Source organism: Rhinolophus hipposideros, assembly GCF_964194185.1.
Source record: "Rhinolophus hipposideros genome assembly, chromosome: 4".
Classification (NCBI taxonomy): Eukaryota; Metazoa; Chordata; class Mammalia; order Chiroptera; family Rhinolophidae; genus Rhinolophus; species Rhinolophus hipposideros.
In genome coordinates, this window is record NC_138050.1 from 12,972,717 (window position 1) to 12,985,845 (window position 13,129).

The following is a 13,129-nucleotide window of genomic DNA, read 5'->3' on the forward strand; positions in this document are numbered from 1 at the left end:
TTGTCAAAGAACACAATGTATACTTAATAATCATAGTAAACCGCTGCTTCACAAGCAATGCCATTTCATTTTTGGTGGTAAACCAAGACAGCCTAGCCTTTTCCTATAGATAAAAGCCGATTTTAGAGATGCAAATGAATACAGCAAAAGTGAGATTGATAAAGAACAAAATTTTAAAACAGGGTTTTAAAATCTTCAAAACAGAGAATCAAAGGGGGATTTCCTAGGTATAGGGTTGGAGCAAGAGAGTGTTTGCCTATAAACAGATTAAGAGGCCAGATATTAAGAACGTGTTTCAAGGGCATTTTAGAAACCAATCCTGTCTTGTGCTTTTAAAAGTGCTTCTCCCATGACACTTCCAAGCCCCTACATGGTGCCAGCTTTCGGAAAACAGTAAACTTTGACCAAATGGTTGTAATTACATCTGATGGATAAAACCAGAATTAAATAATCACTTTGAAGCCTATTTTCTCCACTAAAGGGCTTTTTCCTATAGATGGAAGAAGGTAAACCCCTCTGCCTCAGGGTGGCTCTCCTGCAGAGATGTGGGGGTGTCCAGATGAACCCAAATTGCTCCAGTCTCATGCAGAAATAGACTAAGAAGCCCAAGCATGCCCTTTGTTGATTCAGTCTTTGTTGATTCTTCAGGCCCGTGACTGGACAAGAGACCGTGGAGGGAGCTGGCTAAATGCAGGGCTTGGAGCTCAATGTCCCCCACATCAACACCCGGCCATCAGCAAGGCTGTGGGAGCAGAGGTGGACAAAAACACCACAATAAGAGGGAAAACGAAAGCCTTATCATTGGAAATTTAAAATGTACAGGCAAACAGATAAGTGCGAAAGTGTTGACTCACATACAAAAGGATTCCCCCGTCACAGAAGAATCACAGAGCCCTTTAAGTAGCTTCCTCTTAAGAGACTTATGAAAACTTGTTTGCAAATTTGAGAATACTTAATCAAGAGGAAAACTAAAAGCTGAATTATTTCTGAATTCTGCTTTTCATGAATCACTAAAAAAATATGGTAAAGCAAATCTGAGATTAGAATCCATGAGCATCTGGTTTAAAGGCTTCAGTTGATGGCAGGCGAGTCCGGACAACTGGACTGACTGCTGTGATAAAAGCCAGCAGCAGTCCCAGGAAGAGCCAGAGAGGGAGGATGGAGCTCTTCCATTTGGTGCCTCCACAAAGGGGACGCAGGGACAGGACGGTGCTGGTGAGGAGAGGGAGATTTCTCAGCTTTATGACTCTCCATATTTGCTATTTAATCCTTCATTTCCCTGGAATGAGTAACATTAAAGTGCTCAAAGCAAAGGGCTGGTGTGGGACTCAGGGAGGCTAAATCTCCTCTACAGCTAGATAGACAAGGAACAGGCTTCCAATGGAGCAAGTGGGTGTACTGGCTCCCAGGGTGCTCAGCACCCGGGTTTTGTCCCGCGCCTACAACTGTGGGGAGAAATGTAAGCCAGCACTGCAGTGGCCCTGGGGCTTAATAGGAAAAAGGACTTTGTGGGTTCACTGCACAGAATCGTACACAATAGGATTAAACACTCAATTAGATTTACCCATATTTTATATCAATGAGTCCCATAGGAGACCACCAAAATTAACACTGCAAATTTTCTTTCTTGATTCCTTGAGGGCAGAACTATAAAGTCACAATAAAATCCTTATTACTGGAAGTACATGTTTATAGGAAAGTAGTTAAGTCTGGAAAATGAGCCTAAAACCAGGTGTTAGGATTAAATATGTACCGTAGAATAAAAATTTAACTGCTTGCTTTAAGTTGGTAAGTGAAAACACTTGACAAGAAATAAAACCTTAAATATTTGCCTTCCTATACACCCTAAACTCTGAGGACTGCTGTGTCCATGTAATTATTCAGTAAGCAGTTACAAGCATGGTGCTCTGGTGGCTACAGTGGTGAATGAGACCTGGTCTTTGTCCCCAAGGAGTATATAGTTTAGTGTATTGAGAAGAATTCTAGGCACCTGGGTTGCTGGTGAAAACAGAGGCCATGTGCTTGCCTGTCCCTGAGGTTATATGCTTGACCTTTTATAGAATTACGGAACCGTCGAATGCCACAGCAAAAGCAGCAGCCACCACAGAACAAACTTTTGTTTCCTCCTGTTCTGTTGGAACTCAGTTTGTAAGGTCCCCTTTCTATTTAGTTTGACCCAACGTCAGAGCCCAATCCACTAGAGAGAAGTTTCCAAATTTTACAAACTTGAAGTTTACAAATTTTACAAATCTAATTTTTAATGTTTGTCCTGAAAATGGTTGGGAGAAAGCTGCCTTGTTGAACTTAGTGACTCTCAAACCCACCAGTATTCTCTCCTACCCTTCGCTATCCCTGCTCCCCGGGCAGCGAATGCTTATGGAAAGGTGAATGGGCTGACAGAGGTGGGCCTGCTCTGGACTAGGGTACTTTTTGTTATTGTGTGCTGTATTTTAAACGTTTTTTAAAAGATTGTATGGAAAAGGAAGAACAGTTTCTTAATTATTCCTCCACCATAAGATTTCCTGAATTTCGTGTCAATCCCTTGTCCACGGGCAGGACCTCCTGGAGAGGGGCTGTGTCCTGTAGCCCTGGAGGTGCCCAGCACAAACCTAAACTAACAGGGGCTGCAAATATGTGAGTCGAGTTGTGGAGACTCCAGAGGATGGTGGTAGTGAGGACAGCGACAGGAAGACCCCTTAGTCAAGAAGGCTAGGAAATAGCACACTTTGTTGCCGAGGTAATCAGAATAAAGCTACATGGCAGCTTCCCACGTAAGGGGGTAACTGCGGAGAACAGAGAACTGAGGCTCCCCGGAATGTCTTGCCTACATCCCGGAGTGGCTATCAGGTGCCAGAGCGTCCTCGGGAAGGACAGAAGGGAGAACATTATCAGCTAGCAGAGGGCTATCTATCTAAGCTTCTTCACCGTGACTCATCCTCCCAACCCCGCTTCAGAAGGAAATGCCTTCAAACTATAGGTATGCAATTCTTGAGGTCCTTGAGAATCAAAAGACTTTTCTAGGTGGATGAAACCCATTTTGGTGACACTGACGTCTTAGCTCTTTTGGGTGGGGCTGCCTACGACCATTGCTAGAGCCAGCAGTTTTATTGTGCCGTCCTTCAGGTTTCTAGGTGGAGGAGAGATGAGAGGAAATCAGGAGTAGCTAGAATTTTAGTATAGTTCTGATGCCTACAACACTGAAAACTGCAAACAGCACAGGTGTGGGGAGGGCCAAGAGCCACTGGAGACACCATCACTACCCCTGACTGTGTCACTCGTACCCTTGGCTCCTGTGGTAATTAGTCTATTTGGGGCCAGGAAAGCCAGACATAAGGCCACCTCACTTCCAGCCCTCGACCCATGCTCTGACCTCTTGTTAGTGCCTTTCAGATCTTTGACTTTTCTCTGGGCCTCCAGAAAACAGCTTCAAAATAGAGCCCGACTCCATTCGCCACCTTCTGTTGTCATGTCCTAGCGACTCCTGAGGCCACTTGGAGAAACTGCTACTGGAGGACAGGCAGCAATCTAAGTGGACCTGGCAGCCACTGTCAAAGGCTATGCTGGCATGGGACCATGGAAAGAAAGGCCAGGGCAACACTGTTATTATATCCATTGTTGTAGGAAAAATCTTCCCTGTGACAGCATATTATTAACAGAGGAGGGACAGACTTGCTCTTGTTAATACATATTCATCCTTCAAAATATGGCAGAATGTACCCGCCAGCAATGTGTGCCATTCACAACATTCTTAGGTCGCTTTTATTTTCTTGGACCTCTGGAAAATATTAAAAGAATGTTTCATGATACCTCTGGGGAGAGAGGGCACATGCCATATGTCCTCGTTCAGCGGGGAAGGAATACTAACAATTTTTGGAGCAATCTGGTGTTTAGACTCTAAAGCTTCATACAGTGAGGCCCAAGAGGTGAACGCATGCAAAATAAACACAATCCAAACTAGAAAGAAAGAAATTAATTCTGGATGGAGAAATGAGAAATTCCTATTGCAGGAAGACCAGTGCTGTTGAACTAAGATGCCATCCTGATCCGTGTATTAGCTAGGACAAACAGCACATGGCCACTACGCCAGACTCAACAGATGGTGAACACTGGCAAATAACCAGATACCCCACAGTGGAAGGGTATGGCAATCTGCTGAAAATGGGATTTTCTGTGACAGTGGAAATAAAAGTTACTATCGGTCAGATTTACAATCAGTAAAAGTATACATGAAATATAAAATTATATAAACACACAAACACACACACTTCCATCCATTATCTTAGGGAATGGCTTTCCCAATTTAATTTCTGTCTTCTTTGCAGAGGGACAAATGTAGGGTGTGTGACTTTGGCTCAGCTAAGCCATATTCTTGTGGGAGACTCCTTGTTGGAGGCAGTGGAGTGGAGTGGAGTGGAGTGGTCAAAAACATGGGTTTTGGAGCTGGGCTTGGAACTATGCCTTGCTAAGTACTTACTAGCTGAGTGACATTGGGTGTTTAACATCTCCAGGTTTTCTTTGCATAAAATGGAAACAATACTGATATTGTGAGATTATTACGATAATTAAATTAAATATCATCAGTTAAGAGCCTTGTATATAGTTTATGCTCAGTGAACAATGATTGCTTCTGTTTTGGAAGGTGTGCAGCCCAGGAAAGTAATGGGACATTTTCTCTATTTGGCAGAAACCCAATGAATGGTCAAGCTCTGTGTTGAGGATAGGGGAAGGAGAGCACAAGAGGAGAAAAAGTGGCCTAGCAGTAGCAATAAAGGGATTTTTCAGGCTCCCTATTAGTACTCAAGTCGCCCCTCACAGAGTGGCTGCTGTGTTGTGTGCTGTCACTGTTGGGAAGATCTTGGCCCAGCTGGCGTGTTGGGGGGCTGCAAAGCTGGAGATGCAGTGCTGGAGCGGAGCTGCCACTACCTTAGGCAGGGAAGTATCTTCGGAAGAATGGGCAAAGGGTTTGCGGAGCAAATCAGTGAGCACTGGGCAAACTAGGACCCTCATGGTGTCCTACTCCCAGCTTTACTGTGCTTCTAAATCAAAGCCCTTGGAAGAAGCCCAAGTTCTGCCACTTGTGGGCTAAAGCTCCTAGTCTGAGGCGTCCTCTCAAAGAGGTGGTGTAGAGGACAGGAGCATTATTCTCACACACTGTTGAGAAACTAGTTGGGCATCCAGCCCCAGTGGGGACAGAGAACAGTAACAGGGAAGTGTGGACACCCCAGGCCAGCTGCCAAAAAAACAGCGGACTCACTCCTTCTCAGAATGAGGCATGCTCCCCTTGACTTTTTAACGCTCTGCTTACCCAGCTCTGAGGAGAAGCTGCTGACTGAACAAGTTCCTTTCAAGCAAGCAACTGCTCAAGAAACGAATTCCAAATCTAACGCTGGGCTTAGGGTTTGAGGCCACCTTAAATGGAGCTTTAGCTATATTAGTTGTCACTTCTCCATCTAGTAGCCACCAATTGTCCTTGATTAGGCATCAAGATTCCCACGGATAAACCTTTCACTCCAAACCCTTCCCTTTAGCCCACAGGAGTATCCATCTCATTCCTTAATGCATTAAATACCATTGTGTTGGAATCAGCACATATGCATTTAAAAATTTGTCAAGGTTATTATATTTAATTTTATGGTGGTACATTTTTAGATATATACGCTCTATCCTATATTTCTCAAAGAAATGTAGGAAAAAACTACTCAATATACTCATACGTATGTATGTATATATTTTAAAAAATAAATAAATAAAAGGACTTACCTGAGAGATCTGGCAAAGTTTTGCTGAGTACATTAAAAAGAAAAATCAAAGTCCTTAATTTATAGATTGTCCCCAGGAATCACTACATTTTTCAAATCTGTTGTTAGATGGGCTTTGCTTTCTTTTAAAATTTTTTTTACATCTGGAGTTGAGACATTAACCAATTCCATATGTGCCACAGACTGCAAATAAAGACACAATCTCGGAAAACATAATGCCAAATGTTTCCTTTAAAGTTGGATGCAAATGAGCTCCTCCTCACCTTTCTACACATTCCTTGACAACAGCAAAATTCCCATCTCCTATTGTCCTTCCGACTTTATATCGTTCTGTTATTGTGGCTGGAATCTGGAAGCCTTCCTCCGACACTTCTGAAAGAATCATTAGTATGTTTTTATTGGTAGAAAAGGGAACACAGATGTTGCACAAAGGAGACATTTAGAGAAGTATCATCTAATAGACTGGAACTGATTCAGAATCAATATGTCATTTTCTGGACCGTGAGGCCAACCCCCCTCCCCCGCTGCTGACACTATACTCAACAGTTTTTACTAAGACAAATGACAAACTAAAAGGAAACACAAAACGTATGAGGTCTACTCCCACCTACGTAAGAGCAACGTATGCTTTCTGCTGCCATGGAGATTCTCTGGAGGAAGTTTTGATCTTTTTATTTCATGCCAATTCGATCAATAGCATTGACTGAATACCCACTGTGTACAGAGAAGTGACATTTCTAGGTATGGCTCAGGAGCAAAATGCAGTTCATAAGGGACTCTGGGCTGCCAGACATTGTACAAAGCATGAAAAATGCCTGCTGTTTGCACACTGAGCTTTACTACATCCTGAAATGGAGATCTCCGTAAAATTCTGTATGAACTAAGCCCTGATTGGCACCCTTCCCCAGGATAAATGAGCAGATTTTAGACTAAGTTCTCACCAGTAACCTGCATAGCAGATGTTGAATTAAAATTGCGATATCTATTATGTCTGTGAACAGAACAGTTTTGTAGTTTCAATTATGTTAGTGCCACTAACACAACGCATTTTCCCCTTTAAAATGTATTTTGAAATATTTTACAAATGCCTAATAATGCTTTAAATATCTAAGGCCGTAAAACTAAATAAGCCACACTTAGGTCACATCAATATACTGGATAACCTTTAACATCTTAGGGGTGTAAAAAGCCTTTTATAGCTGGGCTTTAAAATTTACATGCTTTAAAGTTATAAATCCTAGCTCTCCCTCAGGCAATCTGAATACAAAATGCGATGGAAGTCTAGCGTGCTTTCTAAATATGCTCCTATTCTGACCTTTAACCATAAACCGAGTTGAAACATTTCTTCTCAAAATAAAATTAAAACCTCAGGTGGTAGTGAATGGGCTTTCTTGGGGAGCTTTGTATTCTCTTTTAATCTGTATTGTTGGGGAACAACAAATGGAAGCTCAAAATCTTCAGACACCTGCTTTAGGGCCCTTATTTTGGTTTTGCGATCGTGTTCAGTCGTCACCACTCTGGATGCCAGGGTGGGTGGACGTTCCAGAGAGCACTGTACAAATGTAGGGCATCTGCTATTCCTGCCTTTGGCTTTTTGTACCTTCTTCGCCGCTTTATAAGTGACTTCTTAATCCACTGGAAGCTATCGCGGTAGTTTGCAGAATAAAGTGAGAGCCGGAGCCAATTAACCCCTACCCCCACCCCTGCTAGCTCATACCCAAAAAAGCCAATAATGTTGCCTCTGTTTGAAAGGCTCAGCCTGGGGGATCTTGTCTGCTCCACAGGAATTAGAGGAGATGGTTGGAGAAGTTTAAAATCCACTACAAAGCACCCAAATTTACAAAGCATCTCTCAGATGACACGGTTTTAAGGCTCTTTACTACGTGGATAATAAAAGCAATCACCTTTGGATGTTGGATGGGAAATAGAAGGAGATATTTCCACCCTTCCCGCCAGTGGGTCCATCACCAAGGCACCCACCTAGAGAACATGGCTTGAGAGTTTTTTTCCTCCCTGACTATTGATAAACTGTATCTGTTAGGCTTTTGTCTAAGAAAACGAAATCATGTCATTTAAAACAAACAAGGGGAGCTGGTTTTCTAACAGTGGTTTGATCATACCAGATTGAGACTTTTCTAAATAACTTTTCATAATAGATTTGAGCCTGATAACCCCAGGGAGGAAACAGGTGTGTATTACAATCTCTGTCTTACAGAAGAGAAACTAAGATGTGGAGTGTTGAAAGGGCTTATCCAAAACAATCCAGTGAGTTAGTGGAAAAGTCTGGAATCCAGGTCATTTGACCACATCATAGAGAAATTCTAAAGTGAATTAGTTCAAAGTACAAAGAATATTTTTGCAATTGTCATCAATTAATTCTTTTTATAAAGCCATATTTTCACATACTGGGTTCACTTAAGTTAGAGTACATCTGGAAGGCTGTAACAGTCAATCAAGAGAGTATACTAAAAGTGAACAGAGTTTGGAAAAACAAAGGCAGCAATTACTCCCTTTTATTTCCAAAGTGGGCAATAGCTGGCCTTCTTAGGATACTTATACCCTTAGATGATGTGAAACATCACTAAATTAGGCTGACTTCCTCTTCCCTTTCCTATGGAGTAGATCCTGGTGGGAGCCATATTCAATCCTATCCCTTTGTTATTTATTGACTCTTATGAGCTGTTTCAGGTTTGTCCATTTCATTCTGCTTGAGAGGTTACAGTTTCCTGGAGTAAATTTAGCCAACCAATCCTCTGCCCCCTGTGTAAGCTGAGACTTCTCCACAGACAACATCAACTCCCAAGCTCACCAGCTTCTCCGGGTCCATCGTTCTCGTCCATCGAGCTACAGACTTTGGTGGACGCAAGTGAAGTAGAGGAGCCGCCATGCTGAGAGCTCTGGATGAGAACAGAAACAGAATAAAGACACTTGGTCAGAGTGCCCGGCTCTCCAGGTGCTGTGCCCAGCTCAGAATCCCAGGAGATAACTGAACTCACTACCAAGGAGGGCCTGGGCTTAACACTCAGAAAGGGAGGTTCTTAAACTATTCAATTAGGACTACCTCTCCCCACTATTCTATTAACCAATAAATTATGTTAACTGTGTGAGCCTAATCATCAATTTAGATATTCCATGGGTTTTTATTCCTTTTATTCAAAATTAGCATTCTTTAGTTCACTGTTTCAATTAGGCAAATTTTTAGGCATCTCACCTCATCTTCCACAGACTATCTGCAAATAGGCCTCAAATATGGCATCATTCTGATCTCATGGAATATTTTTCTATTTTTAACACAGAAAAATTTTCTCTGCAGTTTGTTTTATGAAATATTCTAAAAAAAAATTATTCAGCCTTACCATATCCTTGGATAAAGGTTAAAGAGTGGGTTTGTTAATTCCACTTTGAGATAAAGATAAGTGCTCAGCAGGTTATCGATATGTTAAACATTACATAATAAGTCTGAGGCAAGACAGGAATAAAAGCCTATGCCTGGTGATTCCTTGTATGTTTGGTGTATTTTGATCCAAGACCCATGAAAGCAAAGAGGGTAGCAAAGGGAAAGGGAGGGAAAGCAAAGACTATATTAGAAAGCTCAACAATACCAACTATTTAATACTATGATGAGCTACAGGGAAGTACTTTAACAATGAACATTTCCATCTCTGCATCTATTGAGAAAACAATTTGCACATTCAATGCTATTTCTAAATAATGAACACAGCTTGTCCTAAAAAGATCTTCCTTCTGTTTCCCTGGGCTTATCCACTTGGTTGGCCTGATGGGAGCAGGAGGCGGTGAGGGGGCGGCATTGGCTCATGGTGCTGGCTGTCTGTGGAGCAGAGAGAAGGGAAAAAGCATCTGTAGTTGAATTAATAATGAAAGGTGGTGAGAGGCAAAGTTGACCTATTTTTCCTCTGCTTACCTGTCTCCCTTCATCCTCCTCCCCATTCCATCCAGCCTTAAGTGTGCACAAAGTAGGAGGGAAGAGAAGTTCTATATAATTTCATTATGCCCAACAATATCTTGTATAGGAAATTCAAAGACTTTCATTTTCACCAAAGATTAATATAGGGGGAGATGCTACCTCCCCTCAAATGACTCAAATGGCACTGCAGGGCCATTTGAGTCAACTGCCACAGGACATTTTCCTGAGTGTGGCTAAGGGGAGCTCATTCCACTGGAAGAGTTCATCAAAGCTGACAGTTGAAACCATTGGGATAAAAGTTAAATTCACAGCCGTGATGGCTCTGCTTCCTTCTAGAACTTTCTAGAAGTTTTGTGGTTACTCTACTACACCTCTGAATGCCACATCGTTTGTGTGGTGTGCCCTGTGTTTTCCAATATCATAAGAATCCCCTAATAATTAGCCTGGTAACTCGAGCTAGTTTTCCATCTTCTCTCATCTAGCCTCCCTTTGTGACCAGCAGCATACATTCCTCAGATTGTGACCTTGAAACAGTTTTGCTTGGCGGGATGCTAACGAGAGTGACAACCAATTCTGTCAGAGGTACTGTCAATGTATAAGCTTCTAAGCCATGCTCTGCCTACTTTTATGAATGTTGATTTGTGAAAACCTCATATTAATATTGGAATATGAGGATGAGACAAGGCAGATTTATGATGTCAATGTCTGGAGAAAATCAACATTAACATTACCACATTTGAGCGGAAGGTGTACGCGTTCCAGAACAGTGAGATCTTTTATCCCCTGTGTCATGCCTTTGCTGTAGACATAATGGTGTTCCAAGCAGAAAAGCAGTAAGACAATTTCTAAAATGTGGACTTCCGCCTCTGGGCTTTCTGGTCCTTGAATCTCTTCCAGCAGCATCACAAATGGTGTTTAATAATGTAGACACGTTGTGGTTTGGGGTGGCAGGTGCTGTCTTGTCATATGGTGTTTTAAAGTTTAGAACACAAAGACACATTCTTTCATCAAGCACCAGAATTAATAGACTAGTAGCGTGTTTCCTAGCAAAGATGTCCACAATTTATGTACTTGATTCCAAAAGCTTGTTCTTTTAATAAGAACATCAGCTACTCAATACAGAACTCTGACCCAAAGTACACGAAAACATCTTTTAAATTGTAATATCCTATAAACTTGCTGGATACTATTCACTAAACAGCTTTATCAGCTAATGAATTGTATTTTCAACAGTGCCACTAAATGTCTGATGTCTGAATGCTTGCCACAGTACCAGCTGTGTTTTCTCTGTCTTATGAACAAAAACCCCTCAAGGTTTTCTGACTCTGGTAAAAAAAAAAAAAAAAAAAAAAAAAAAAATGCAGAGCTAACACAAGTTTGCTTATGTTTACAATTGCTTACTTTCAACTTTAGGTTTGTGTTTTGAAAATGTACCCCCCAATCATTTCAAATTTCATGCTGTCTGAGGTTGACAGATGACTGAAAGTTTTAAGAGAAAAACTTAATTACAAATAAGGTACTCTGAAAATTAAAAGTTCTCATTTTACTTATTATGTTCAGATAGAGTAAAATAAATGTATTAGAATTCTGATGGTGTCATGTCTTCTTTCTCCCAAAGAAGACAGTTAACATTATATACTTTCCAAGACAATGACCACTCATGGATTCAAAGAATTACAGGGACTGGAATGGACCTGAAATATTACCTATTCCACCCTACTTCTGTCCAGAAACCAAATTCCCACTACAAAATTTCCAGCTATGTGGTCAAATGGCCTCTGTCCAAACACCTCCGTTACTGAACACATTACTTCCAAAGGCAGCCCTTAACTGTTAATAGAGTCACAGGAAGTTCTTCCTTAAATTATGTTGAAATGATGTGCCCCTACATTTTCCTATTATTGGTTGTAGTTTTCACCTCTGAAGCCACCCAGGATAGTTCTAATCCATTTCTCATATAACAGAGCTTCGGGTATTGGAAATAGCTACTGGCCCTTTCTGTATCTTCTGTTTTTCAATTTGAATATTCCCAGTTTTTTCGGTTTGTTATGTGACAGGGCTCCCATGACCCCTGCATCCTCCTGTGGACACACACCAGTTGTCTATATGTCTTGTTAAACATGGTGCTCAAAACAAATGCAATATTCTTGGTGTACCCTGACCAGCAGAGAAGGATAAGGCTTTCTTCCTTGTGAGGAAAATACTAACGTTCTTTCAAATCATACTGGCTTATCGTTAGTACCATAATGTGTTAGCCTTATACGAGGCTCGGTCATGTCTGGTCTCCCTATTCTGTATGTGGGAGGTTGATGTTTCAAATCAAGTTGAAGACTTCTCATTTATTCATGTTCAATGTCATCTTTATTACATTCCTATCCTTCCAGCCTTTTATTTTTTGGATTCTGTTTTTGTCACCTAATGCTGTTGCTCTGTTTCCCAGTTGAAGTCATTCAGGAATCAGCATGGCTCTTTGTGTATGCTTGCCTCTAACCCTAAGTATACTAACCTAGACAGGGCTGGCTCATTTTGCTTATTGTTCATAAATGTGATCGAAGGATTCTGAAAACAATAAAGGAAAAATGTGGACGTTCTTGTTCTTTAAAATTAACCCAATGAGATTAATCCGCCTGTACCCATGACCAACAGAAGCTAAAAAGCCCACTTGTATTTTTGCATGCTCATAAATAAAATAAATTTACTTATCTGGTTTTACTGAGCAGGTAAACCATTTTATAACATGTATGATGATAACATTTTGTGTTTGCTTTAATCAGTTAGCTAATTCCAAGGCATCTGGTGGTACACTTCAAAACATACAGTTATTTTATAATTTAATGCAATTAGCTGCTTTAAGATATATTGTGACATTTGAAATGTCATCACCTCCAAGCATGTTTAATGGAAACCAGGTGGCCAGGTTGCTGGCACCTGGATGCTTTTATGGCACACCTTCATAAAAGCACTGCCCTAAGTAAGAACACATCCTAAGTGTAGCCATTTAACTTGGGATCATATAACAGATGGAGAACATATCACACTTTTTGAAGTAAGTGAGAAAGCTGACATAACAGCTCTAACCACATTTTACCAAGATGTACCTGAGGACTATGTAGTAAAAAGCAGTTCATTTTAAATATAAATCGTGTAAGTTACTCTTGCCATTTGTATTAATGGTGTCACTCAGCTGGGGTCCACACTGAATAAAGATTTCAAAAATATCCCATTGACCCAATTGATCTAATCAAGGTAGAAAAACTCTCACCAGATAATTTTAGCTTTGGATGGTTAAATGTATCATTTCTACTCTGCATTTTGTCTTGGTAGACAGTTATTACTTTGTTAATATTAATTTGAAGAATGGTTTAAAAAATTTAGAAATCAACCAGATCAACTTTATAAAGGAAACACAACCAATAAATATTTAACAAATTCAAATGTCATCTTG

The 13,129-nt window shown here is 40.9% G+C and overlaps 1 protein-coding gene across 5 annotated transcripts in view; it reads right to left on the reverse strand.

Moving 5' to 3' along the window:
* The window catches only part of DCLK1 (doublecortin like kinase 1), a 313,253-nt gene that overhangs the window by 52,078 nt on the left and 248,046 nt on the right, over positions 1-13,129 (reverse strand). For all 5 annotated transcript variants that reach the window (XM_081047041.1, XM_081047042.1, XM_081047043.1 and 2 more), the window contains 2 exons: positions 8,569-8,656; positions 6,023-6,131 (listed from right to left, as the gene is read on the reverse strand). In XM_081047041.1, coding sequence (XP_080903167.1) covers positions 6,023-6,131; positions 8,569-8,656 — 197 coding nt within the window. The remainder of the gene's footprint in view (positions 1-6,022; positions 6,132-8,568; positions 8,657-13,129) is intronic.